At 44.6% G+C, this 27,500-nt stretch overlaps 2 protein-coding genes across 2 annotated transcripts in view; one reads left to right on the plus strand and one right to left on the minus strand.

Annotated features, from left to right (window-relative positions):
- LOC135090254 (glycine receptor subunit alpha-2-like) overlaps window positions 1-69 on the minus strand; it is a 49,694-nt gene extending 49,625 nt beyond the window's left edge. Inside the window, exon 1 of the mRNA XM_063986853.1 lies at window positions 1-69. This exon is cut by the window's left edge and continues 19 nt beyond it. The gene's annotated coding sequence lies outside the window, so the exon portion shown is untranslated.
- A 358-nt stretch (window positions 70-427) lies between these two features.
- Window positions 428-27,500, plus strand: part of LOC135090255 (homeobox protein SIX3-like) — a 34,558-nt gene continuing 7,485 nt past the window's right edge. Inside the window, exons 1-2 of the mRNA XM_063986855.1 lie at window positions 428-1,345; window positions 4,845-5,091. Coding sequence (XP_063842925.1) covers window positions 763-1,345; window positions 4,845-5,091 — 830 coding nt within the window. The 5' untranslated portion in view covers window positions 428-762. The remainder of the gene's footprint in view (window positions 1,346-4,844; window positions 5,092-27,500) is intronic.

Below are 27,500 nucleotides of genomic sequence, written 5' to 3' on the forward strand. Positions count from 1 at the left end.
GAGGTGGATGAGGAGCGTGACAAAAAAAGCCTGGGCTGAGGGCGCGGTGCGGGTGCAGCGGACTGCTCCTCTGGCGTCCCTTCGCCGGGCCATTATTGTTCTTTTTCTCGTGGATTGTGGCGTCGGCGCCCCGGCCCGCCACCTTTCAGGCCGCCCTGGCCGCTGACGTTAGGTAAGGATGGCATTGTGCCGCCACAAAGGCCGCGCGCCCCCCCGCCGCTACTCGGGAGATAATCCTGACGCGGGCTGGCCACGCCCCCCGCCAGCATCCTTTTGTCGCGGCGAGCCAACCCCGGGTTGTCGGCGTGCCGGCTGCCCCGCCCCGCCACAGACACGCACCACGGATTGGCCGCCTCACCGCCGCCCCGCCCGCACGCAGCCAGCCCCGCCACTCAGCGCGGCGCGGCCGGCGGCGTGGGCGGGAGTGTGAAAGAAAGATGAGGAAAGGTTTGGACAAGGATCTCTTGACACGGAACAAGCTCATTTTAAGCTCTCGAGAGCGGAACATGTGACGGGGAGGCAAGTGTGACGCAAAACTGAGGCTTCATCGGAGGCCACGCGTTGAGCATCGCCGCGCCCAGCGAGGACCTGTTGATTCCGGGGCAGCCCAGCATGGTGGCGGGCCGCCAGGGGCACTGAGTGTGCGGCGGGAGTCCGTGGCGAGGCACAGTGTGGTGGAGTGGCAGGCGCGGCGCGAGGCCCAGGCGATGAGCGGGTGTTGAGGCGGCCCGCCCGGGCACCGCTGGCCACCACCGCTGCTTCATGACGATGAAGACGTGTGAACCGGGTCGTCCCCCATCAGTAGACTCCCTCGGCAGCCTCTCCATTCCCTCCCCAGGCGCCCTCGCCCCCTCCACGGCGCCCACCACGCCCCATGCCCTCGTGGCCCCAGGGACCGCAGCCCCCGCCCCCAGCATGGCCAGGGACGCAGTGGAGGGCCCGGGCGTCACCACAGGCGGCTCCTCGTCCTCTTCCTCCTCATCCACGTCCTCCTCATCGTCCGCGTCCACCCCCGAGGGCTCCAGCCTGCTGCAGGGCGGCAAGGGCAGCCTGCAGTTCAGCCCCGAGCAGATCGACTGTGTGTGCGAGACTCTGCTGCAGGCGGGCGACATGGAGCGCCTGGGAAGGTTTCTGTCCATCCTGCCGCTACACACGGAGGTGTCCCGCTCCTCAGAGGTGATCCTGAGGGCGCGGGCAGCAGTGGCCTTCCACAGGGGCACCTTCAAGGACGTGTACAGCATCCTGGAGACAAACACCTTCACACCCAAGTACCACACGGAGATGCAGAACATGTGGTACCGCGCCCACTACAAGGAGGCGGAGAAGATACGGCAGCGACCCCTGGGTGAGTCCCGCTGCCACCTGGTGCTGGCCTCTGGTCACCTGGTCACTGGTGACTGGATACTGGTTGCCTGGGTGCTGGTTAATAGATACCGGTTACCTGGGCACTGGTTACCTGGTTACTGGTCACCTGGGCACTGGTTCACAGATACCGGTAGCCTTGGCACTGGTTACCTAGGCACTGCTTACTAGATACAGGTTATCTTGGTAATGGTTTCTAGTTACCGGCTACCTGGATACGGTCATCATCTGGTCGTCATTAGTGTAATGCAACCAAACAGAGTAGTTATCCTCTGTAATGCTTTGTTATCTCTTGTAGTCACCACTGCAGCCTGCCACACAGCACGCTTATTAAAACTCACCACAGTCATCACTACCAGTACTCACCATAAATGCTACGCCTACAACCTAGCCTCCTACCACCACCACCACCACCACCACCACCATCACTACCACCAACACTATCATTACTACCACCACTACTATAATTACTAAGCTAATCTCTGGTAAATTATAGGGTAGAAGACTGAGGAGAGAGAGAGAGAGAGAGAGAGAGAGAGAGAGAGAGAGAGAGAGAGAGAGAGAGAGAGAGAGAGAGAGAGAGAGAGGGTTAGCGGAGTGGAGATGGCAGTGAGGGGAAGTGAAGGGAGGAAAGGGGAGATGAAGAGAAGAAAAAGGAGAGGCAATTAATCACTAGTTTGTTGTTTTGTTTCTTGTTCGTGACGTCACTTCCTGCCATTATTCACCACCGCTTGATCGTGAGAGAGAGAGAGAGAGAGAGAGAGAGAGAGAGAGAGAGAGAGAGAGAGAGAGAGAGAGAGAGAGAGAATTACAAGAGCATTATTTTACCAGTCATATACTTTTTTCATTTGCGTATCCTCTCTCTCTCTCTCTCTCTCTCTCTCTCTCTCTCTCTCTCTCTCTCTCTCTCAGCCGCAGTTAATGGCATATAATTACATTCACTCACCACCATCCGGTAACAATTGGTGTGCACTGGGCGGCAAACACACTCTCTCTCTCTCTCTCTCTCTCTCTCTCTCTCTCTCTCTCTCTCTCTCTCTCTCTCTCTCTCTCTCTCTCTCTCTCTCTCTCTCTCTCTCTTCATGATTTTTTAACGCATATTTATTCACGCTTAAATAATAATAATGATAATAATAATAATAATTCAACGTAACTCAAAGGCGGAGACAATGTAACCTGGATACAGAGAAATAATTAAAAAGTAACAATTAAAAGCAGCGAAACAAGAAATCGTTTGCGTATTGTGAAAATCAAGGAGGAAAATACAATTGAGCAAACATACGAAGAATATCCATATTTATTTATCTATTTATTTATTTATCTATTTATTTATTTTTTTTTATCTTTGTAATCTTCAATATTTTGGTCTTTTATCTTGACTTCTGTTCTCGACGGCCGCTGTGGTATAGTTATCGGGGTGTTTTTCAATGGTGTTTTTATGATTGTAGGTAGTTTAACAGGTCCTCGTCAAAGTGTTCGGTTTTCAAGGGTGTTTTCGTGGTTCTAGCGGTAGTTTAACGGGTTCTCGTCAAAGTTACTGGGGTTTTCAAGGGTGTTTTCATGATTGTAGTGGTAGTTTTAACGGGTCAAGCGTTTTCATGATTCTAGTGACAGTTTAAGAAGTTCTCGTCAAAGTTATTGGGGTTTTCAAGGGTGTTTTTATAATTGTAGCGGTAGTTTAATAGGTCTTGGTAAAAGTTATTGGGGTTTTTAAGGGTGTTTTCATGACTCTAGCGGTAGTCAAGGTTCTCGTCACAGTTATTGGGGTTTTCAAGGGTGTTTTCATGATTCTAGCGGGAGTTTAACAGGCTCTAGTGGAAGTTACAGCGATTTTCAAGACTGTTCCCATGACTCTACTAATAGTTTAACAAATAATCTACATTGTCAATAGAAAAAAAAGAAAAAAAAAACAGCCATGGGAATCCGAATCATCAATTACCCTTGTAGCATTTGAAAAACAGTCCTTGTGAGAGACCGGAATGTTTAAGAGTACACATCCCACTCACCCATGTCCCAGCAAGGCGGTGTTCCAGTACTGCCAAATTGTAAAGCTTGGCTACCCTGATGTCCTTCACTCTTCACATCAGTCTCGTATACCAGGACTATTTATAACGCAATGTCCTGCCTTCACTGCTCCATTTACTTGTATTGTGTTCGGGTGACTTGTATTTATAACCTCATGTCCTCTATTCAGTGCTTCAGTTATTATTTATTTATTTATTTGTTTGTTTATGAATTTTTTTTTGCTTTTACGTGTCAGGGAGCGCGGCCAAGAACACAAATAAGTGAGGTGAATAAATAAACAGGTAAATTAATATAGAAAGTTCGTTTACAATGCTGCTGCTTCTCTTTTCCCCTACCCTAAAAAAACAAATTATACTCATCATCTATGCTTCTTTAATAGTAAAGTAAACGCATAGATAAATAAATAAATTCCACTTACAATGGCGCTCCTTCTCCTTTCCTTCCCCCGTCCCCTCCCCCAAAAAAGAAAGAGAGATAAAAAAAAAAACATGTCTATACTCATTATCTCTGCTCATGTCCCTCTGCTTCTCATAATAATCACATCATGTCCACAGCTACGGGGCGCGACAAGGCATCACCGTCAGGGCATGAACGCTGAGGCTACATTGACAGGTTAGCAGTTTATTGAAGAAAAGTTGGATAGAAAAGCCGTGTAGAGGGGATACAAAGATTACTAGGGGATATACAAGAGATTAGAAAACAAGGAAAGAAAAAAAAAACAGGAATACAGAGAGAGTACAGTTTCCGGTTAGTGCATGAGTGGGTATGGCGTATCTCCTGAAATTTACCCACCACCACCACCACTACCACCACCACCACCACTACCACCGTCACCTTGCAACCTAATGTTACTTATCACCACTGTCATTTCCATCTCACTTACTGTTAGTACTTACATTTAAATCACAGCCCGGATTATTTGGAGTGTTTATATTTTTTTTTTATTTTTTTGTCTTTTTAGTCTTTTAAATTTGAAGTAGATCTTATTTTTGTTAATCTTGCTATACTGTTTTCATGAAGCTTTATAATTCGGCGCCTTGTGACCTTACTTGTTACGGTGCCACGCGAGAAGTTTTTAAATCACTTCCCTTCCTTTATTTTATCAGTTATCACCGCCACCTTACTTGTTACGGTGCCACGCGAGAAGTTTTTAAATCACTTCCCTTCCTTTATTTTATCTGTCATCACCGCCACTGCCACTTCGCGTCTGTAACTCCACCTACCATACTACTACTGCCGCCTCATGCTCCTACTCCACCTACTATCACCATCACTACCACTTCGCGTCCCTAACTTCACTCACCACTACTACTACTCTAATCTCGCGTCCCAGTTTCATCCACCACCATCACTACTACCCATCTCGACCACTATTACCCCCCACTTCGCGTCCGTACTCCACCTATCATCACTATTGCCACCACCGCCACTACCACTCCCGCCTCACATCCCCGCAGGTGCCGTGGACAAGTACCGCATACGCAAGAAGTACCCGCTGCCCAAGACAATCTGGGACGGCGAGGAAACTATCTACTGCTTCAAGGAAAAGTCTCGTCTGGCGCTGAAGGAGTGTTACAAGCAGAACCGCTACCCGACCCCCGATGAGAAGCGCAACCTGGCCAAGCAGACGGGCCTCACCCTCACGCAGGTGTCCAACTGGTTCAAGAATCGACGCCAGAGGGACCGCAACCCAGCCCCCAGACCGTGAGTGTTGTGGTGATTGTTGTTGTTGTTGTTGTTGTTGTTGTTTTTGGTGTGTGTGTGTGTGTGTGTGTGTGTGTGTGTGTGTGTGTGTGTGTGTGTGTGTGTGTGTGTGTTTTATTTTTGTTTTTTGAGTGTGGTTATGTGATTTTTTGGTGTTTTTCCATGTGGTGTTACTTCTTTTTCAGTGTGATGGTGCTGCTTTCTTTTATTTTGTTTATGTTTATATATATATATTTTTTTTTTTCATGTATGTGTGATGGTGATCTTTTTTGTTTTGTTTTGCTTTGTTTTGTTTTTGTTTTTGTTTTGGGGTTTTAATGTGCGATGATGCTACATTTTCTTCTTCTTTTTATTTCTCGTGTATTTATTCGATTTTATTTTGATGAGTCGATGTTCCTTTGTTCTGCGTTTGTTTTGGTCTGCTTCGGGTTCCCTTTCGACCAACAAAATTCCTTTATTTCTTTTATAACTCCATATTTCCTCGTTAACAATTAAACGCGAATTAATGGTAATGTGTTCTAGTCTTTATCTTTACTAAACATATGTGCAGACTAGGTAAGGTTAGTAAATTAGATTAGGAAAGCCAACAACAACAACAACAATCTCTTCTGTATCTCCTTGCTTAAAAAATAAATAAATAAACGCGAATTATTATACATATTCTAATTCTTATCTTTGCTGTATATGTGTGCAAGGGAGAGTTTAGGTTAAGTCAAGTTTGGTTGATAAATTAGAACAGGAGCGCTAACAAAGAAATCCTTTATCTTTTATATTACCTTGCGAAACATTTAAACATAATTGATTAAATATTATAGTTATTTAGTTATATTTTTGCAATTCATATATACTGAGGAGAATTTAAGGTAGATTAAACTAAGTCAGACAAGGAGAACGAGAATGAAGTTAGGTTCCGTCAGATTAGCAAAGAAGAGTTTACCACAGCTAGTCAATCACTACCATTATCACCTACATCTTTTAAAAAACCTTATTCCTTTTACATCACAATCTTAAAAAAACATACCTCTCAAACTCAGCAAAGATGAAACCAACCTCACTGTAACTTCACGTCCATCCAAACACCAAATTACAAAGATCTGTTAGTAAAAAGACGGTCACAGTTAAGTTTGTTTGGCAGAGCGCGAGTGTGTTTAAGGGGGACCGTAGAAGGTGGAAGGAAATGTTACGGCTGCTATGGGCGTGATATATGAGTGTATGGGAGAAGGGGGGTGCTGCTAAAGGGGGAGAAGGGTGATATGTTAAGGGGGTTTTATGGGAGTGGTGACTTTAATGCGCTGAAGGAGGTACTGGGGGTGTTGTGGGGCGGAGGGGGGCACTGAGTGGTAGTTTGAAGGAAGGGGAGCGTATGGAAGTATGTGGGCGGGGTTGTAATGGGCGTGAGAGAGAGACAGACAGACAGACAGAGAGAGAAAGGGGGTGAGTGGAGGGAAAAGGAGAAGGGTGGGTAAGGGAGGAGGGTGAAGGGTGTGGGCGTAGGTTGTCGTTGCTTCCCGTAAGGCCACGTGGGCGCGAGACAAGATGGCCGCCCGACCCTCGCTTCTGTATCTCATAGCCGCCCTTGGAAACCGATAGAAAATATATATCGATAAATAATGATGATAATAATAATAGTAACTGTAGTACAAGGATAAATAAAGGCAATAAATATGAAAGTTAATCGGATAATAATAGTAACAACAACAACAAGACAATACTACTACTACTACCACTACTACTACTACTACTACTACTACTACTACTACTACTACTACTAATTTCGCCTCGCTATCAGGTAGAAGATGGAGAACAAAAACATAAGAGCAGCTGTAACAACCTTCCTTGCATGCTTTGAGGGCGGGACGAGAAGTAACGGGTTCCAGCGTGCCTGAGTTACATTAGAGAGAAGAGATGGAAAGAAACGGATCCCCCAAACAGAGTGGTAGATGAAAGGAACATTCTTCGCCTTTAAGGTTTCTCAAGGATGTTAAATCTAGCAAACTTTTAATAGGGATGTTGATAATTTTTTTCTCTCTCTCTCTCTCTCTCTCTCTCTCTCTCTCTCTCTCTCTCTCTCTCTCTCTCTCTCTCTCTCTCTCTCTCTCTCTCTCCGATTAGAGGCACAAGTGTATGAAATGAAAAAAAAATGGACAGAGGAAATGAAAAGTAGGGAAAATAACAACAGCAGCAATAGCAACAACAACAACAACAACAACAACAACAACAACAACAACAACAACAACGATATTAGTGAAAAAAGAGCGTCAGGTTATAGCAAAAAAAAAATCAACATTGGGTGTAAATGAGAATTCGCGTTTATTTTTTAAACAAAGCTATTATTATTTTTATTCTTATTCGTGAAGATTTTTTTTTTTGGTTTATCGTTTCTTAAATCCTCCTCCTCTTCCTCTTCCTTCTCCTTCTGCTTGTCTTTCTCCTCCTTTTTCTTCTCTGTAACCTCGTATATTCTTTCTCTTATCAGCGCAGATTTGGGATTGAGTTTCTCTCTCTCTCTCTCTCTGTTTTTGTGGTCTTTCTCGCTACGCTCGCTTGGTCTTGTTACTTTTTGTCATCTTCCTCGTTTTGCAGTTTCGTTTTTCTTTTTATGTGCGAAATCTTTTTATTTTTGCCCGTTGCTGTGTATTAGTGTCGTATGTTTGCCGTGTGTGTGTGTGTGTGTGTGAACCGTCGCTTTTTCTCCCCTATTATTTTTTTCTTTCCCCCTTTTTTCATTACCATTCCTTCCCTTCTTCTCGTCTTTCTCACAACCTCCCTTCCCTATGATTTTCCCCCTGCAGTTGTCTCCCCATCGCCTCAAGGTTTCAGAAGCAGCCTTGAAAGTTTCCCATAAGCCCCTGAAAATAAGTGAGATCCGTATTATACCTAAGTTCCCCCTGCTTACGTTTTCCACATGAATATTTTCCACTCAACAAAATTTTTCTCACCCCGTCAGGAAGAACAAAAATTTCTGTGATAGGTTAAGTTAGGTTAGGTTATGATAGGTTAAGTTAGGTTAGGTTAGGGTAGGTTAATTTAGGTTAGGTCAGGTTAGGCTAGGTTAGGTTAAGTTAGGTTAGGTTAGGTTAAGTTAGGTTAGGTTAGGTTAGGTTAGGTTAGGTTAATTTAGGTTAGGTCAGGTTAGGCTAGGTTAGGTTAGGTTAGGTTAGGTTAGGTTAGGTTAGGTTAGGTTAAGTTAGGTTAGGTTAGGCTAGGTTAGGTTAAGTTAGGTTAGGTTAGGTTAGGTTAGGTTAAGTTAGGTTAGGTTAGGGTAGGTTAGGTTAGGGTAAGTTAGGTTAGGTTAGGTTAGGTTAAGTTAGGTTAGGTTAAGTTAGGTTAAGTTAGGGTAGGTTAAGTTAGGTTAGGTTAGGTTAGGTTAGGTTAGGTTAAGTTAGGTTAGGTTAAGTTAAGTTAGGTTAAGTTAGGTTAGGTTAGGTTAGGTTAGGTTAGGTTATGATAGGTTAAGTTAGGTTAGGTTAGGTTAGGTTAGGTTAGGTTAGGTTAGGTTAGGGTAAGTTAGGTTAGGTTAGGTTAGGTTAAGTTAGGTTAGGTTAAGTTAGGTTAAGTTAGGGTAGGTTAAGTTAGGTTAGGTTAGGTTAGGTTAGGTTAAGTTAGGTTAGGTTAAGTTAAGTTAGGTTAAGTTAGGTTAGGTTAGGTTAGGTTAGGTTAGGTTATGATAGGTTAAGTTAGGTTAGGTTATGATAGGTTAAGTTAGGTTAGGTTAGGTTAGGTTAGGTTAGGTTAGGTTAGGTTAAGTTAGGTTAGGTTAGGCTAGGCTAAGTTATGATAGGTTAAGTTTATTTATTTTTTTCAGTATAGATAGAACAGACAAGGTTAAAAATACAATACATTAATCAATAAAACACGGAATAATCATATCGAGTGAAATTGCTGGAAAAAAAAAACCTACATGTAAACCATGAAACATTAATTTTTCGCATCGACGACACTGGGAGGCAGTTTACCGCGCTTAACTAGTGATGCCGAGATGGGAATCCGTGAAGCAGTGCGTGTGTGTGCTGTCCCTCGCGTGCTGGGGCTTGGCGCTGCTCAGACACGCGGGCAGCAGGGTCGTGGAGGCGGTGGAGGTGAGGCTGGACGCTACTGTCACTCTACTGCACGAGACTCAGATACTGACACAAGAGGCGGCTCAGTTAACACAGGGCCCTCTAGCCTGGACTCAGAAACTCGCTTCCTGCCTTCCGTTCCCTCTCTCCCTAGGCGCCCCAGCTCTAGTGCACCACAGCAGAGCGTGTCCTAACCCACGGGAGTTCTTATGCGCGTCCTTCACTCTCCTGCTTGCCCGTATAGATATCCTGAGGGAGTACAAGGCGTGTCTGCAGCGGTACGTGAGTGAGGGAAGAGAACAGCGTAGTGTTTTCATCTCGCGTCTTGTTTTCTTCGCGGTAGTTGGCGTGCTGGTGGTGGTGATGGTATGGGAGTTCCTAGAGATGCTGCAGGCCACGTCCAGCTTCCGTGTGGAGTCTGCAGCAGGCCAGAGGGAGTCCCAGGACCTTCTCTCCGCCCAGACGCAAAAACGGAAGCCCGCCCTGACCCCTTGCGACAAAAAAGGATGTTTCTTCCTCCTCCCGCCATCCCTGTCTGTTCTGTCTCTCCGCCCCTCCCACTTCCTTCACTCCTCCTCCGCCTCCTCCTTCTCCAACCTAGTATCCTTCTTCTCCACCAAATCCTCGACTTCCACATCCCCAGCCTCCTCCATCGCTCCTCTCTCCTCCTCCGCCTCCTCCGCCGCCTCGCACGCTCAAACTTCTCACCCTCCCAAAGCTTCCAGACTCTCGCTTCTCGTGGCAGAAATACGGCGCGCCAAAATGCAGCTTTTTAACGCCACCTTGCGAACTGTGTGGGAACTGTTCACCTGCAAGCACTAATCAAGAGCCACAGGTGAAAGATATTACATTGTTAGAATGACTTATACTTTAATGGTGAGCTACTTGTAATGTATGTGTCAAGTGAACCTAACCTAAGTCGTCCCAAAATAAACTTGCCCTAACTTTATTTAGCATAACTTAACGTAATATAAGATTATTTACATCATTCCGTCATTAGTAAACAAAAGAAAATTAACAATACGCGTAAATTAATAGTGATATCAATTCGGGTGTTTGTTTAATTTAACCTTAGTTCCCCTTGAAAAAAAAAAGACATGAATTAACCTGGCCAAACCTAACGTAGCGTAAGGTAGTTTACATCATTCCACCATTAGTAAACGAAAGAAAAAAAAAACACAATGGCGATATTAATCCAGGTGTTTCTGAATGTGTGAGTGTGTGTGTGTGTGTGTGTGTGTGTGTGTGTAGACCACCTGACACCAAGGACACCTGCTGTTTTCCCCTCCTTCCCTACACACACGCACACACCTGTTCCTACACTTGACCTTACAACATGTTTTGGTCAACCGAGGGTCAGAGGTCACCCCCCCTTGTGGCGCCCTCTGGCCCTGACATGTGGCGCGGCGGCCCTCCTGTCTCCATTAGCGTGGCACTGGTGGCCCGGGACAACACTGGGGTGGCACTTGACTTTCTGTGTTCTCTGTTTCTTGTGCTTCTGTTTCTTGTTCCTGTCTATCTCCGTGTGTGTGTGTGTGTGTGTGTGTGTGTCTGTTTTTTGTGGCTCCGGTAATGTGATGTGTGTTTGTTTTGTTTGTTTTTGTCTGTCTCTGTCTATCTTTGTGTCTGTTTTTTTTTTTTTGTGTGTGTGTGTTTGTGTGTCTGTTTTACGTTTGTGTGTTTCTGTGTTTTTTTCGTTTTTCTGTCCTTCGCTGTATTTATTTAGTAGGTCACAATTCTCTCTCTCTCTCTCTCTCTCTCTCTCTCTCTCTCTCTCTCTCTCTCTCTCTCTCTCTCTCTCTCTCTCTCTCTCTCTCTCTCTCTCTCTCCATCCTTCTCTTCTGTCTCTTCCCTCCGTCGGGATGAGAAGGGGTCATGTGACAGTCTAGGTCGGGTCACGGCTCCAGTTGACCCCCCAGGAGCAGGGTCAGGTCAGGAGCAGGTCATTAATCACCACAACACCAACAAACACTCCCACGGAATCAAGACAGTGCCTGGCTGGTGGTGGTGGTGGTGGTGGTGGTGGTGGTGGTGATGGTGATGGTGATGGTGGTGATGGTGATGGTGATGGTGGTGATGGTGGTGGTCTTATTACTTATCTTGCATGCTGACCACGTTTGTATGTATGTATGTACGTAGGTGGCTCTCAGTTTATATGGTGCAAAAAGACTTCCAAGCATAAACAAAAATCGTGAAAAAAAAAATAACATGAAAACCCTAATGACTAACGGGGAAACAAGGTAGTTAAGGGATTTAACTTGCTAAATTGCACCGTTTTGTTCTTGAATCTAATCCCTGCACTTTACCCTTGCTTACTAATCCGAACTTTAAACATGAAAGCTAAAAACAACAGAAATGCACAAAAAAAAAAGAAAAAAAAAAGATTCCCTTAACAATTACGTCTGTACAGCGCGAATGAGCGGTTGGGCTGGATGTTGCTGGGCTGAAAACCATAAATTCAGTAAAATCTAATGTATTTCAAGTCGTATCAAGCTGCATTCGTTTAAAAAAAGAAAAGAAAATCGTGTAAACTGAGTCACCTGCACAGCCCGCATTCAGAAACGCTTTGCTGTCTCACCGCGGCTAGTTTCAAAGGCTAAAGATGATGATTAGCCGGGCTTTCAAGGGTGTTTCTCCTGCTGATAACGTAGAAGAAAAAAAAATCTTGTTAATAAGTCACTAGAACCATAAAAAAAAAAAAAAACTTTAAAAACCTAACTTCAACTAGAGCCTTTTGAATGTAATGAAGGTGCGGCGCAAAGGTGCTTCAGAATACGGTCCAAAGTTTATACACAAAGGCAGATTCAGATGCAGTACTTACATATATAGATACAGTATTGTGAAAAGGACATCAGTCAAGAGCCAGCCTTATCACTGACAGGCTGGTATTGAGATTACAGGGGAACAGAGCAAACATAAGATGAAGGTATGTAATCGTTAGCTATTTACGAGCTAACATCAAAGAACCCTTGATGTACTTTTAGTGTTTCTGGGAGAGTGTTAATAAAGACAGACAGGGACAGAGAAACACAAGGGAAGCTGCAAGGAGCCATCAGCCCTACACGTGGCAGCCCAGAGGCACTAAAGACCGCCACTTGAACCTATTAGTGAGAGTGCCAAGGGTCAGGGAGAGGATGCAGATGACCGCGTTAATTCCTGGTGTCGGGTTGACCTCATAGGAAAAGGTCAAAAGAAGGAAAAGAGGAAAAGGGAAAGAATTGGGGGAAAGAACAGGATGCGGGAAAAGGGGAAAGGGGAAAAAAGGGGGACGGGGTAGAGGTGACCCTGGCATCACTCTAATGAGCCGTGACACTCCCTGAAGAGGTCAGGTCAGGTTGGGTCACGGTAAGGAGGAAGAGAGAAAGGAGAGGATAAGGAATGTAGATAAAGGAGAGAGGAAAGGGAAGAGAGTGAGAGATACGTAAAGTGAGGAAAGATGGAGGAGGAGGAGGAGGAGGAGGAGGAGGAGGAGGAGGAGGAGGAGGAGGAAGAACAGGAAGAAGAACAAGATAAAAAAAAACTCCCAACAGAGCTGTGACACTAAACGCTCACACACACACACACACACACACACACACACACACACACACACACACACACACACCTGCACGCACTCACAACAGGATCACACTCAAATCACTTCACGGCGTAATTGTGTTTAGCATTTTGTGAAGAAGAAAAAGGGGAGGATTATTTTAATTTCAGAGGATTAGATGACGAAAGGGGAAAGGGAGAGGGAACGGAGGAGAGAGAAAGAGGGAGAGGGAGAGGGAGAGAAGAGAGGGAGAGGAGAGAGGGGATAAAAGAGAGTTTAATCAATATTTGTATAGGATAAATCAAATTACTTTTAAACATAACAAAAACTAATAATATTCTCCTAGGTATTACTACTACTACTACTACTACTACTACTACTACTACTACTACTACTACTACTACTGCTACTACTCTACTACTACTATTATATATTTCAGAGCAATTGCAGCTGTAATAGAAGTAGTAGTAGTAGTGGTGGTGGTGGTGGTGGTGGTGGTGGTGGTGGTGGTGGTGGTGGTGGTGGTGGTGATGATGGTGGTGGTGGTGGTGGTGAAATTGAATAAGAGTAAAATGAAGCTAGGAAAAGCAATACACTAATAATTCATCATGCAAACTTAAACAAATAAACTGTGTATGTGTGCGTGTGTGTGTGTGTGTGTGTGTGTGTGTGTGTGTGTGAAAACGTTATTATGAGTAAGCGTCACCACCACCACCACCACGATCATCATCATCATCATCATCATCATCATCATCATCATCATCATTAGAGGGAGAGGGATTGGGAAAAGGATGGGAGAGAGGGAATGGGGGGGAGGGGGTGAGTCATGGGTGTTTTTGCTCCCTCCCATTACACACCAGACGGGAGGGTTGAGTACTATTCTCCTCCCCCTCCTCTTCCTCCTCCTCCTTTTCTCTCCCTAATAGTCCTCCTCCCTTTCTTTCTGTTCCTCCTTGCCTTCCTTCCTCCCTCCCACATTGTCTCCTTTTCCTCTCTTCATTTTCCCTATTTTCTCCTTATCTTCTGTCTTATCTCCCTTATTTTCCTCATTTCCTGTCTTTAAATCCTTTCCTTCCTTCCTTTTTTTCCCTCATTCGTATTTTTCCTTCTTCCTCTTTTTTTCGCTTTTATTATTATTCTTTTCCTCCCTCCTTCTCCTCCTCATCCTCCTCCTCCTCCTGGCACAGCTCTTTCTTCACTCCTATACTAATCGTTGTTGTTGTTGTTGTTGTTGTTGTTGTTGTTGTTGTTGTTTATCTAATTAGTCTGCTTATTATTCTTTACTTTTTTTTTTCTTTTTTCTTACACGGAAAAAATATAAAATAGTTGAAGTAGTAGTGGTAGTAGTAGTAGTAGTAGTAAGAGGGGGAAGAGAAAGGAGGATAAGAGAAAGAAGATGAAGGAGAAGAAGGAAGAGAAAGAAGAAAAACACAAAAACAAGCCAATTACTCCCATGTCTTCCCTATTTTCTCTTATTTACCTCCGCTCCTAACTCGGCCGCTGATTGGCTGAGAGGCGTGGCGGGCGGACCAATGGGAGGGCGCCTTGCTCCTTCACGGCCGCCAGTGGGGTGATGAATCTGTCAACGCTCCCTCCCTCTCCCTCTCTCCCTCACTCTCCCTTTTCCTTCTTTCACCCTTTCTCCTTAATTCTCTCTTCTGTCCTTCCCTCTTTTCAATCTCTTTCCTTCATTTTTTCCCTTCCTTCACCTTTATTTCCTTCTCTTCCTTCCTCCCTCTCCTTTCTTTTCCTTCTCTCAACCTTTCTCCTTAATTCTCTCTTCTGTCCTTCCTTCTTTTCAATCTCTCTTTCCTTCATTGTTTCCCTTCCTTCCTTCATCTTTATTTCCTTCTCTTCCTCCCTCCCTCTCTCTCCCTTCCTTTCCTTTCCTTCTTTTCTTTATCTTTTCCCCTTAGTTTTCTCTGCAATTCTTCTTTGTTTCTCATTTATTTCCTTTTTCCTTCCTTTCTTCCTTTTCCCCTTTCCTCCACCAAATTCATCTCTTCCTTTTCGTTTATTTCCTTCCTTCATTCTCTCCATTTTTATTATCCTTCCTCTTTCCTACGTAGCATTTTTTCCTCTTATTTTTTTTCCCTTTTCCTACAGTAGCGAGTCGATTTCCCTCTCTTCTTTTTTTTCTTTTTTTTTCTTTTCTTCCTTCTGCATTTCTCTATTCACTTTATGAAAACTCTCTCTCTCTCTCTCTCTCTCTCTCTCTCTCTCTCTCTCTCTCTCTCTCTCTCTCTCTCTCTCTTACCCTTCACCTCCTCCTCCTCCTCCTCCTCCTCCTCCTCCTCCTCCTCCATCGCAGTCCTTGTGTCGCGCAGAGAAAGGACCACACACTGCCCTTGAGTGTGTGTGTGTGTGTGTGTGTGTGTGTGTGTGTGTGTGTGTGTGTGTGTGTGTGTGTGTGTTTGGGGTTTGACATGATGCGTGTTTTGGTCTTACTTTCCTTCAGTAGAGAGAGAGAGAGAGAGAGAGAGAGAGAGAGAGAGAGAGAGAGAGAGAGAGAGAGAGAGAGAGAGAATGGAACGCGTCACAAGAGAACCCAGTGTTTTAACGAGACATAAAAACGAGATGTATATCCTCCATCTCTCTCTCTCTCTCTCTCTCTCTCTCTCTCTCTCTCTCTCTCTCTCTCTCTCTCTCTCTCTCTCTCTCTCTCTCGTCTCTCTCTCTCTCTCTCTCTCTCTCTCTCTCTCTCTCTCTCTCTGCACTTGCTCTTATCTACCGCACACTCACACTAACTCAAGTACTGTAAGTTAATGTCCTCGCTGAAGGAAGGAAGGAAGACGAGGAGGAGGAGGAGGAGGAGGAGGAAGAGGAGGAGGAGGAGGAGGAGGACTAGAGATGAAAATGATGAGGACAAGAGTACTATATGATTTATACACACACACACACACACACACACACACACACACACACACACACACACACTCACACACACTCTCTCTCTCTCTCTCTCTCTCTCTCTCTCTCTCTCTCTCTCGTCTCTCTCTCTCTCTCTCTCTCTCTCTCTCTCTCTTGACTATATTTAGTGAGTGTAGTAACTTGAATCCTGTGTGTGTGAGTGTGTGTGTGTGATCACCCTCACATAACAAGCTGTGATAGGTGGACTGACCTCTGGCGGCACCTCCCGTGACCTCTGACACGTGGAGAAGGAGTAGGAGCAGGAGGAGGAGGAGGAGGAGGAGGGAGGAGGAGGAGGAGGAGGAGGAGGAGGAGAGATATCAGAAGAACAATATTTGAAGAAGTACGGTATAAGTAAATCTCTCTCTCTCTCTCTCTCTCTCTCTCTCTCTCTCTCTCTCTCTCTCTCACTCTCTCTCTCTCTCTCAATATTATCATCATCTATCTCTTCTCTTTCTGTGGTCATCGTATCATCACATTCTCTACTTCTCTCTTCATCTCCACCCCATCATCTCTCTTCCATTCCTTCTCTTCCCCTTTATCATCACCTTTTTCTGTAGCCTCTTTTTTCCCTCTCCTTTTCCTCTCCTCTCCTCCTCATTATCATCTGTATTTCCTTTTCGTTTTCTTTTTCATTTTCACTCTTTTTCTCCCTTTTATTTACATATGCATCATCTTCCTCTCCCTCATTTTCCTCTTTCTCTTCCCATTTTTCATTCATATGCTACCTTCTCCTCCTCCTCCTCCTCCTCCTCCTCCTCCTCCTCTTTACATTCCTAATACACATACCACATATAACTCACTCCCCCTCAATTTCCCCTCTTCTCTTCCTCCCTCAGTTTCCCTCTGCCTCCCCCCTCCTCACTTTTCCCACTACCTCCCCTTCTCCCTTCTACTCCCTCTCACTTTTCCCTCTCCCTCTTCTCTCGTCACTCTCCCCTTCCGATTTTGTCTTCCTCCCCTAACTTTTCCTTCTGTCTTCCCCTCTCCTCCTACCCTCACTTTCCCCTCCCCTCCCCTCCTCCCCAGGGTCACTCACGCCCTTGGTCACGGTCCCCTCCCCCCCCTTCGATATCAAAACAAACTAAGCCAAATACCTCAGCTATCGCGCGGCGGTGAAGGGGTGAAGGGGTGAAGGGGTGGGGTGAGGGGGTGAACGCGTCCCTTCACTGCGGGGTGATAGAGTGGGAGGGGCTAAGGTTTGTGGGTCTCAGGGCTCTCCTCCTCCTCCTCCTCCTCCTCCTCCTCCTCCTCCTCCTCCTCTTCTTCCTCCTCGCAGTAATAGTCGTGGTCCTCCTGTTGCAGCTATTTGTTTTTTTCTTTTCTTTTCATTTTTGTTTTTTTCTTTTCTTTTGTTATTGTTTTCGTTTTCACCATCATTATCTTGTTCTTGTTCTTTGTTCTTTGTTCTTTCTTTCTTCTTTTTTTCTTTTCTCCTACTACTTCTCCTTCTACTCCTTTTCCAACTGTTTATCTTCTTTTCCTTCTTCTTTCACCATCATCATCATCTTCACCATCATATTTCCTTATCCTCATTCTTCTTCTTCTTCTTCTTCTTCTTCTCCTACTACTTCTTCTACTCCTTTTCCAACTGTTTATCTTCTTTTCCTTCTTCTTTCACCATCATCATCATCATCTTCACCATCATATTTCCTTATCCTCATTCTTCTTCTTCTTCTTCTTCTTCTCCTACTACTTCTTCTACGCCTTTTCCAACTGTTTATCTTCTTTTCCTTCTTCTTTCACCATTATCATCATCTTCACCATCATATTTCCTTATCCTCATTCTTCTTCTTCTTCTCTTCTTCTTCTCCTACTACTTCTTCTACGCCTTTTCCCAACTGTTTATCTTCTTTTCCTTCTTCTTTCAACCATTATCATCATCTTCACCATCATATTTCCTTATCCTCATTCTTCTTCTTCTTCTTCTTCTTCTTCTTCTTCTTCTCTCTCCTCCTCCTCCTCCTCCTCCTCCGACTCGTCTACCTTCCTTCCTCACTCCGACACAGATCTTCCTCCTTCCTCACTCCCGCCTCCCTCCTCCTCCTCCTCCTTCTCCTCCTCCCCTTCTTCCTCCTCTTCTTCTTCCTCCTCCTCCTTCTCCTCTCAGACTGTCAAAAAATAAACAGTCCTTCTAGCAAGACTTAATTATTATTTTGTAAACGACATGAATAATAATAATAATAATAATAATAATAATAATAATAATAAGATTCATTGCAGGATAATTTCAAATCGTGTATAGAAATACGAGAGTATGAAAAATAAATAACGAACGGTAGATAAAAAAAAGAGAAGATTAAAAGAAAAAGACGAACATAAATGGAAGGAAGGAAAGAAAGAAAGAAAGAAAGAAACCTGAGGAAATTAAATGGAAAAAGAAAGCAAGAAAACAAAACATAACAAAGAAGAGAAGGAAAGGAAGAATGAAAAAATATAGGAAAAAAAAACACGTGCAAAACAAAACATGAACAAAACAAATATACAAATACAAACAAATAAACACACACACACACACGACACACACACACACACACACACACACACACACACACACACACACACACACACACAACGTACTGTACTTAAAAATCTAAACAAACTTAAAAAAAAAAAACAAGAAAAATACGAAAAAATAACACACACACACACACACGCACCACACACACACACACACCACACACACACACACACACACACACACCCACACACACACACACACACACACACACACACCGGCGTTCCTCTAAGTGGTTCTCTTGCCCTCAAACTTCGTGACGTTGATGATTAAGAGCTGTCGGTAAATTAACATGTGACAACAGAGAGAGAGAGAGAGAGAGAGAGAGAGAGAGAGAGAGAGAGAGAGAGAGAGAGAGAGAGAGAGAGAGAGAGAGAGGAAGAAAGATGCGCAGTGATAAGGGAGGGAGGGAGGGAGGGAGTGGCAGTGAGAGATGAGAGATGATGATGTGTCCTTACTACTACTACTACTACTACTACTACTACTACTACTACTACTACTACTACTTGTTTATTTCTTCCTCTTTCTTGACTCTTCTTAAAAGGGAAAATAGTAGTAATGGTACTCGTAGTAGTTGCAAGAGTAGTGGCAGTAGTAATAGTAGGAGTAGGAGGAGGAGGAGGAGAAGGAGGACCAAAAAGATAAAATAGAGGTTTACAATAGTTCCTACAACCACCACACCACCATCATAACCACCACCACCACAACCACAACCACCACCACAACCACCACCCCAACCACCACCACCACAACCACAGCCACACAACCCAATTAATACCAGTCATAACCCCTTTCCCCCCAACAACCCAGGCACCCCCCCAACACCCCAAATGCATAGTGGGGTGATGGGGGAGAGGGGAACTGGAGAGGAGGAAGAGAGGGGGAAGAAGAGGAAGGGGGGAAGGGGAGGGAGACAGGCTGCCAGAATCCGACCCTGATTTATTGGACTTCAAGACAGGTCCGCCATTTGCTCTGAAATAATATTGGCAATTACATTATTCTTGAGTTGCCGTGATGGGTGTTATTCTTCACACGGCGAGGCTGACGAGGAGGAGGAGGAGGAGGAGGAGGAGGAGGAGGAGGAGGAGGAGGAGGAGGAGGGATAAATTGGAAGAGTTGAATGGAACTACAATTGAGGTAAAGACAGAGAAGGTGGAGAAGGGAGACGAGGAGGAGGAGGAGGAGGAGGAGGAGGAGGAGGAGGAGGAAAGGAAAAGTTAATTGAATAACTGGGGACAATATGAACACGAGGAAAGAGAAGAAGGACGATGAGCAAAATGAAGACGATAATGAAGATGGGGAATATAAAGAATGAAAATGAGAAGGAGGAGGAGGAGGAGGAGGAGGAGGAGGAGGAGGAGGAGGAGGAGTGAAGAGGAGGAGGAGGAGTAAGAAGAAGAAGAAGAAGAAGAAGAAGAAGAAGAAGAAGAAGAAGAAGATAAGGCAATGAAACGCTGAATAATATATTGATCCGTGACATTACCAACACACACACACACACACACACACACACACACACACACACACACACACACACACACACACACACACACACAGTAACACTCACATGGTTCTTTGTGGTCACCTGGACGCACACCTGTTGATTAAAGAGACACAAATTAACACCTTGAGTAATACACCTCTCTCTCTCTCTCTCTCTCTCTCTCTCTCTCTCTCTCTCTCTCTCTTCTCTCTCTCTCTCTCTCTCTCTCTCTCCTCTCTCTCTCTCTCTCTCTCTCTCTCAGCCATTATTCATCCTTCACTTCCCGGTAACTAGATCACACACACACACACACACACACACACACATGTACATATAAAAAATACATCTTCCTGTCTCGTAAACAATATCATCGTGAGAGTGGTCGTTTGTTGCTCAAGATGGTGGTGGTGGTGGTGGTGGTGGGTGGTGGTGGTGGTGGTGAAGGACGAAATGATGATGGACGTAGAGAAAGTAGAAGAGAGAGAGAGAGAGAGAGAGAGAGAGAGAGGAGAGAGAGAGAGAGAGAGAGAAGAGAGAGAGAGAGAGAGAGAGAGAGAGAGAGAGAGAGAGAATACGATGAAAGGAAGAGGAGGAAAAAACAACATGAGGAATACGAGGAAAAGGAAGAGAAAGAGGAAGAAGAGGAGGAAGAGAGAAATAATAGAGGATGAGAACAATAGAGGAGAAAAGAAAGACGAGGGAAGAGGACGAATAATAAAGGAGGAATGAGAAAGAGGAAGAATAACATTGGAGAGAGAGAGAGAGAGAGAGAGAGAGAGAGAGAGAGAGAGAGAGAGAGAGAGAGAGGAGAGAGAGAGAGAGAGAGAGAGAGAGAGAGAGAGAGAGAGAGAGAGAGATTAGTCCGTAATTCATATGTTGCAATTATGTTTTTTTTCATTCTTTTTATTTCTTTATCTCTTTCTTTCATCTCCTTTTTCTCATTCTCTTTCGTTCCATTTTAACAGAATTATCATTATTATTATTATCATCTTTCTTTCATTACATACACCACCAATAATTTTCCTTGCTTTTCTTCTTCGTCATACACTTTTTTTTTCCCTTTGTTTTCCTTTAATTTTCCTTAACTTATTTTCCTGTTTTCCCCCCTCTGATGCTTCTATGATTGCTTCTCTTTTCCGTTAACTTTTCCCTATTTTTTTTCCCCACAGGTGTTGTTTTAAAATAGTAATTACCTTTTCCTTTATTTTTTCCCTTACTTTTTTCACGTTTTCTTTCCTACGTTGAAGTGTTTTAATTTTTGTCTGTCTCTCATTTCCTTTACTTCTTCTTACTTTATTTTCATGACATTTCCTCAGTGTTTTTCTAGACCCAACAAATAAAACACACACACACACGCACACGGGGAGGGGGGGAGTGATAGTGGTGAAAGAAGAGGGTGTATATATTGTGGGGGGGAGGGGGAGGAGGAGGTCAGCGGGTGTACAAGGTTAAGTGGGGTGTAGCAGGCGGTACGCGGGTTGTAGCGAGATGAGGGGTGAGGTAGGAAACTGCGTAGAAGAAGAAGGGGGAGTTAGGAAGGTTGGGAAGGGAGGGGGCTGCTTGATGGGGATGTGAGGTGAAGGGTAAGAGTAGTAGTAGTAGTAGTAGTAGTAGTAGTAGTAGTAGTAGTAGTAGTAGTAGTAAAAGTTAGAGCTGTGAAGACGAAATCAACACAGTATTAATAATAACAACAACAACAACATTAACAACAACAGTACTGCCACTAACAACATATGAGGAGTGAAGAGCGATATCCTGGAGGGCTGACGAGAGAGTGCAGAGAAGGGGTGAGGAAGAGGAGTATCGTGGAGGGGTGAAGAGGGATGAAGGGAGGGTAAGAAAGAGGAACATAGCGCAGAGGTGAGGAGGAGAGATGCAGAAAAGGAGAGCGGAGTGATGTGGAGAGGAGGGGTGACGAGGGGTGCGGCTGTGTAGAGAGGAGCAGTGACGAGGGGTGCGCAGGGGTGTAGTGGCGGGGTGTAACGTACCTTGCCTGGTGTGTTCCGCGGGTGTGTGTGTGTCCTCGTATTGCTCTCTTAAGCGCTGCTCTTACTTTAATTAAAACACGTGTAAGCTGAGCCCGTCTCCTGCCGCCCTCTGCTCCCCGAGTCTCACTGGAAAATTATTGTCATCGTTCACGCATTTCCTCGCTTTCGCTTCCCCTCTCGTCCTTCTCCTTTTTATTCGTATCATCAGTTTTTTTTCCTTTTTTTTTCCCTTTGATGTTGATTTTATTGGTGTTTTGTCTTTTTCGTTTTGTCTTTCTTAGTGTTTTCTTGTTTTTATTTCTGTTTTTTTTTTCGTGTTAGTTTTTATGGTGCTTTGTCTGTCTGTTTGTCGTTCTTTTCCTTTGTTTTTCTTTCGTGTTTTCCTTTTCCTTTCGTGATTATTTTTATTTTTTTCGTTTGTGCTGCTTCTGTTGTTTTCTTTCCTTCATTTTTTTCTTTATTTTTTCCTTCTTGTTCTCTTTTTCCTTTCTTTTCATGTGTTTTTCCTTCAACATTACTTTCTTCTTATTTTCTTTTCGTGATAGATGTTATTGGTCTCTCTCTCTCTCTCTCTCTCTCTCTCTCTCTCTCTCTCTCTCTCTCTCTCTCTTCTCTCTCTCTCTCTCTCTCTCTCCAATCGCTATTTTTACGTCCGAAAAATATTAATTAATGGAAGATGTGATGTACACACACACACACACACCACACACACACACACACACACACACACACACACACACACACACACTCACAACTCAAATTAATAAAACGAAACCACTAACATATGAGAGAGAGAGAGAGAGAGAGAGAGAGAGAGAGAGAGAGAGAGAGAGAGAGAGAGAGAGAGAGAGAGAGAGATTGCTTTTTTTTTTATCTCTCATTTATCTTTCTTTATCTCAAATTTCATCTTCTCTCCATATTGCATCTTTCTCCTCCTCCTCCTCCTTCTCCTTCTCCTTCCCCTCCTCCTTCTCCTTCTCTTCTTGCTCCTCCTCCAGCATCTACACTACACCTCCTTCTCCTCCTTCTCCTCCTCCTCCTCCTCCTCCTCCTCTAAATGAAGGTAGAAAGTAGCAATGCCTCTCTCTCTCTCTCTCTCTCTCTCTCTCTCTCTCTCTCTCTCTCTCTCTCTCTCTCTCTCTCTCTCTCTCTCTCACCACCACCACCACCACTAATAACAACAACAACAATAAAAGAGGGAAAAAACAACATGAACAGGAAAAAATTATTAGTTTCCTTATGAACTTAACATCGTGTGTGTGTGTGTGTGTGTGTGTGTGTGTGTGTGTGTGTGTGTGTGTGTGTGTGTGTGAATGTACTAGGTATGTGACGAACATGTAACATAACGCTTGTACGGTAGATGGGTGGGGAGGGGGGAGAGGTGACAGGGGACGAGAGAGGGGAGAGAAGGAGAGGGGCGGGAGAGAGAGAGAGAGAGAGAGAGAGAGGGGGAGAGAGAGGGAGAGGTTTGGGAATGCATAGGGACTTGAAAGGGAGAGCAAGGGAGGTGAAGGAAAGAAGGATGGAGGGAAGTGAGGGGTGGAGGGAAACAGGGAGGAAAGGCTGGAGGAGTAAGGCAAGGAGAGAGAAAGTATGGAGGAAAGAGGGGAGGGAGGGAGGAAAGAAAGGATGGAGAGAAAGATTGAGGCATGGAGGAGGAGTAGGAGGAGGAGAGGGGTGGAGGGAACGATAGCGGAGAGTGGAGGGAAGGGTGGAGGGAGAAATGGATGAGTGGATGGAGGAGGAATGGAGGGAAGGGTGGAGGGGGAAGGGAAGGGAAGGGAAGGGGAGGGGAGGGGGGAGGGGGAGGGGGATCGTGACATGTGTTATGGTGGGGTGTAATATGAAGCGTGTTAGGTAACTCTCTCTCTCTCTCTCTCTCTCTCTCTCTCTCTCTCTCTCTCTCTCTCTCTCTCTCTCTCTCTCTCTCTCTCTCTCTCTCTCTCTCTCTCAGCCTATACTCGTACATCATCAGTAGGTCCCCCCTATGTCACCCCTCCCCCTCTTCCTCTCCCATTCCTCCGTGTCCTCTCCCCTTTACCCTTTTCCTCTCTCCTCTCTCTTATTTATTCCTCCTGTTTCTTATTCCCTCTATTTTTTTCTTCTCTCCTCTTTTTCTCCTTCTTTCTCCCTCTCCAAATCTCTCCCTTATTTTCTCTCCCTGTGTTATCTTTCTCTCATCTTTTTTTCCTTCTTTTTTCTTTCTCCCTTTTTTGTCCTTTGTTTTTTCTCTCTTCTCTTCCCCTTTCTTTCATTCTTCATTTCTTTTTTTTACCTTCTTTTTCCTTTGCATCATTTCCTTATTTCTATTTTCACTCCTCTTCTCATTCTTCTCCTTCTTTCTCTTCTTTTCACATCTATTTCCTCCTATTTCTCCTCTGCTCCCCTCCTTTCCCTCTCTACCCTCTCTCCTTTTCTCTCCTCTTCCTCTTCTTTCTTCTTGTCTCCCCTCTCCTTTTCCTTTATTCTATTTTCCCTTTCGTCTCTCTTCTATACCTCCCTTTCTCCTCTTTTTGCTCTCTTCTCATCTTTCCTTTCCCCTCATCTTTTCTTTCTCCTTTTTCCTTATTTTCTTCTTCCCTCTTCTTTTTCCCTCATTTTTCCCCTCCCCTCTTCTTTCCCTCCATCTTCTCCCCTCCCCTTTCCTCCCCACTCAAAAGACAAGCACTAATTCTCTATCATTTCCTCCTATCTACTCCTCAAAGCTTCCTTAACATCCCTTCTTCTTCCCCTCTCCTCCCCTCACCTCCCCTCGCCTCCCCTCGCCTCCCCTCACCACAAAGGACGCCCCTCGGAGTCAGTGGCACCTCAAGAGCCTTTCGAACCCCAACACAGGAAGCCACAACAAAACCTCCAACCCACAACTAGCCCACAACCCGTCCAGCTCACGACCCACAATTCCCAGCATCTATTCCGCTTCGTTCTCTTGTCGCGGCTATTTGAAAGGCCAGAGGTGATTGGTCGGGTTCTCAATTGTGTTTCTCTCGTTAATAATGTGGGAATCTTGTTTATCTGCCATTAGAATAGTAAAAAATTATCAAAAACACGTGTACCTTCATCATGACTATTTTCAAAGGCCACGGAGATGCATAGCCGAGTTCTCAGTGGTGTTTATCTTGTCAGTAATGTAGAAATCTTGTTAATATGTCACTAAAACTGTAAAAACCCGTGTCACTTCAACTAGAGCCTTCTGAAAGTTGTTAAGATGACAAAAGCAAACCGTTAAAGAAAAAGAGCTGGAGTCCTACCATATCCACCCCCCTTCCTCCTCCTCTTCCTCTTCCTCCTCCTCTTCCTCCTCCTCCTCGGTGGGGTGTCCTAGCAGGTGTCCCGCGTCAGCCTCAGGGGTGAAGGGAAAACCGAATGGGATGAAATTGGTTAGCATTTTTATTTTTCTGTGTGTGATTCTCTCTCTCTCTCTCTCTCTCTCTCTCTCTCTCTCTCTCTCTCTCTCTCTCTCTCTCTCTCTCTCTCTCTCTCTCTCTCTCTCTCGGTGTTATGATCACGTTGCTTTGGCGCCGTGTTTCTTGTCAGTCAATCAGTCAGTCAGTCAGAGAGAGAGAGAGAGAGAGAGAGAGAGAGAGAGAGAGAGAGAGAGAGAGAGAGAGAGAGAGAGAGAGAGAAACACGTGTGGAGCAATAGCAGGTGGAAGAAGAAAAAAGAAAAGAACAACAAAAAGAGGAGGAGGAGGAGGAGGAGGAGGAGGAGGAGGAGGAGGGCGGAGCGAGTGAGGGGTGGGAGTGGGAGTGAGAGTGATGGGGAGACGTGGTGAGGGGAGGAGCTGCACCTGCCTGGGGGTCACGGGTGGTCAGGGGAGGGAGAGAGGGGAGGGGTCAAGGGGAAGTGGGAAAGGAGGGGTGTGGTAGAGGGGGGAGTTGTCGCCGCCTTTGACCTGTCGCGGCGGTAGTGAAGTGACCTGGAGCCGTTAGTGGCGCCCTGCTGACCCGCGGCGCCCTCAGGAGGAAGATGAGGAGGAGGAGGAGGAGGAGGAACACAAAGAAAGAATTAAAAGAGGTAAATTCGTTTGTTTTTGAGATTATTTGTCAGTCTCTCTCTCTCTCTCTCTCTCTCTCTCTCTCTCTCTCTCTCTCTCTCTCTCTCTCTCTCTCTCTCTCTCTCTCTCTCTCTCCATCCCTTAACTTTTTTTCCTCCCTTATTCCCCTCCTTTCCTTCCTCGACAGTGGCATATGGGGGGGAGGAAGAGGGGAGGGTCAAAGAGGGAGGAAGGGGGAGGGGAGGGTCATTTATCAGGTCAGATGGGGCGTGAGTGTCGCCGCTGCCTGGGGCGAAGGTTGGGTGGGGGGGAGGAAGGGGAAGGGAAAGAAGGTAGCGAGAGGAGGAAAGGGGAAACGGGAGAGAGGGAGTGTGGGTGAGTGGGAGGGATTGGATGAAAGGGAAGAAAGGAGAAGCAGAAGGGAGAGGAAGAGAAGATGAATAAAAGTCGGAATGGAAAAATGAGAGAGGGAAAAGAATGAAAGCATGAAGGAAGAGGAAAAGATTTAACAGGAAAGTAAATGAAAAATGAGAGAAAAGAAAAAGAGGAAGCGAGAAAGGGAAAATTTGAAAGAGAAGAGGTGACAAGAGAAAATGAACGAAAGGAGGAAAGAAAAAAATGAAAGAAACAGGAAGAAAAGACAAGAGAGAAATTTGGAAAGATGGAAGAAGAGTGGGAAAATGAAAGAAAAGTAAAGTAAAGAAGGAAAAAAAAACAAAGCAGAAGGAAAGAAAAGAGAAAAAGATACGAAAAAGTGAAAGAAGAAAAGCAGGAAGAGAGAAGTAAGCGAGAGAAAGAAATGAAAAAAAAAATGAACAGAAAGGAAAAGAGAAAAGACAAGAACAAATCTGAAAAAGGTGAAAGAGGAAAAGTAGAAGAACCAAACGAAGGAAAACGAAAAAAAAAGAGGACGAAAAAACTAAGAGAGAGAGAGAGAGAGAGAGAGAGAGAGAGAGAGAGAGAGAGAGAGAGAGAGAGAGAGAGAGAGAGAGAGAGAAACTTAAAAATGTGAAAGAGGAAAAAACAGGAAAAAAAACGAAGGAAAACAAGAAAACACAGCAATAGGGAGAAAAATAAGGTTTGAACATACGAGTATTTTTTCTGTTTACATTAACGGTAAGTGAAATCAATTTATTAAAGAGATTGTTGCAATATCGTCTGTAAATAAACGTGCTGAATATTTAAGAGCAATCAGAAGAATCTCTAACTATTTTATTCGAACTAACTCAATAAACTGCTAACTCTTCGTCTTAATTAGCATTCCTTAGACAAATATCATAAAACACTTCACCTCTTCCTCCTCCTCCTCCTCTTTCTCCTCCTCCTCTTCTTCTTCTTCTTCCTCCTTCGCCTCTTTGTCCTACTTCTCATTTTCTTTATCTATTTCTACTGTTTTTGTGTTGTTTTCTTACTTCTTCCTTCATTTTCTCCTCCTCCTTCTTTTTCTTCTTCTCTTCAGCCTTTTTCGTCTTCTTCCTCCTCCTCCTTCTCCTCTGTTCTTCCATTTTCTTCTTTTCTTTTCCTACTCTTCTTTCTTGTTCTTCCTCTTTGATAACATTTATTTCTACTCATTCCTTCTGCCTCCTCCTCCTTCTCCTCCTCCTCCTCCTCCTTCCTACAACTTTTTTTTTCTTAACATCCACTCCCCTACTTTCCTTCATATCCTCCTTTCCTCCTTTTCGTCCAACTTCTCCTCCTCCTCCTCCTCCTCCTCCTCCTAATCCTTGTCCTTGTCCTCCTCCTCCTCTTCTTATAACTTAAAATTTTTGCGCATTTAGATCTGCCTTCCTCCTCCTTTCATCATCATTTCCTCCTCCTCTTCTTCCTTCTCCTCCTCCTCCTCCTCTTCGTCGTCATTCTACAACTTCAATTTTATGTCCCTCATCATCCACCTTGCTCCTTCCTTCCTTCCTTTCTTTCTTC

The sequence above is a fragment of the Scylla paramamosain genome, chromosome 34 (genome assembly GCF_035594125.1).
Source record: "Scylla paramamosain isolate STU-SP2022 chromosome 34, ASM3559412v1, whole genome shotgun sequence".
NCBI lineage: Eukaryota > Metazoa > Arthropoda > Malacostraca > Decapoda > Portunidae > Scylla > Scylla paramamosain.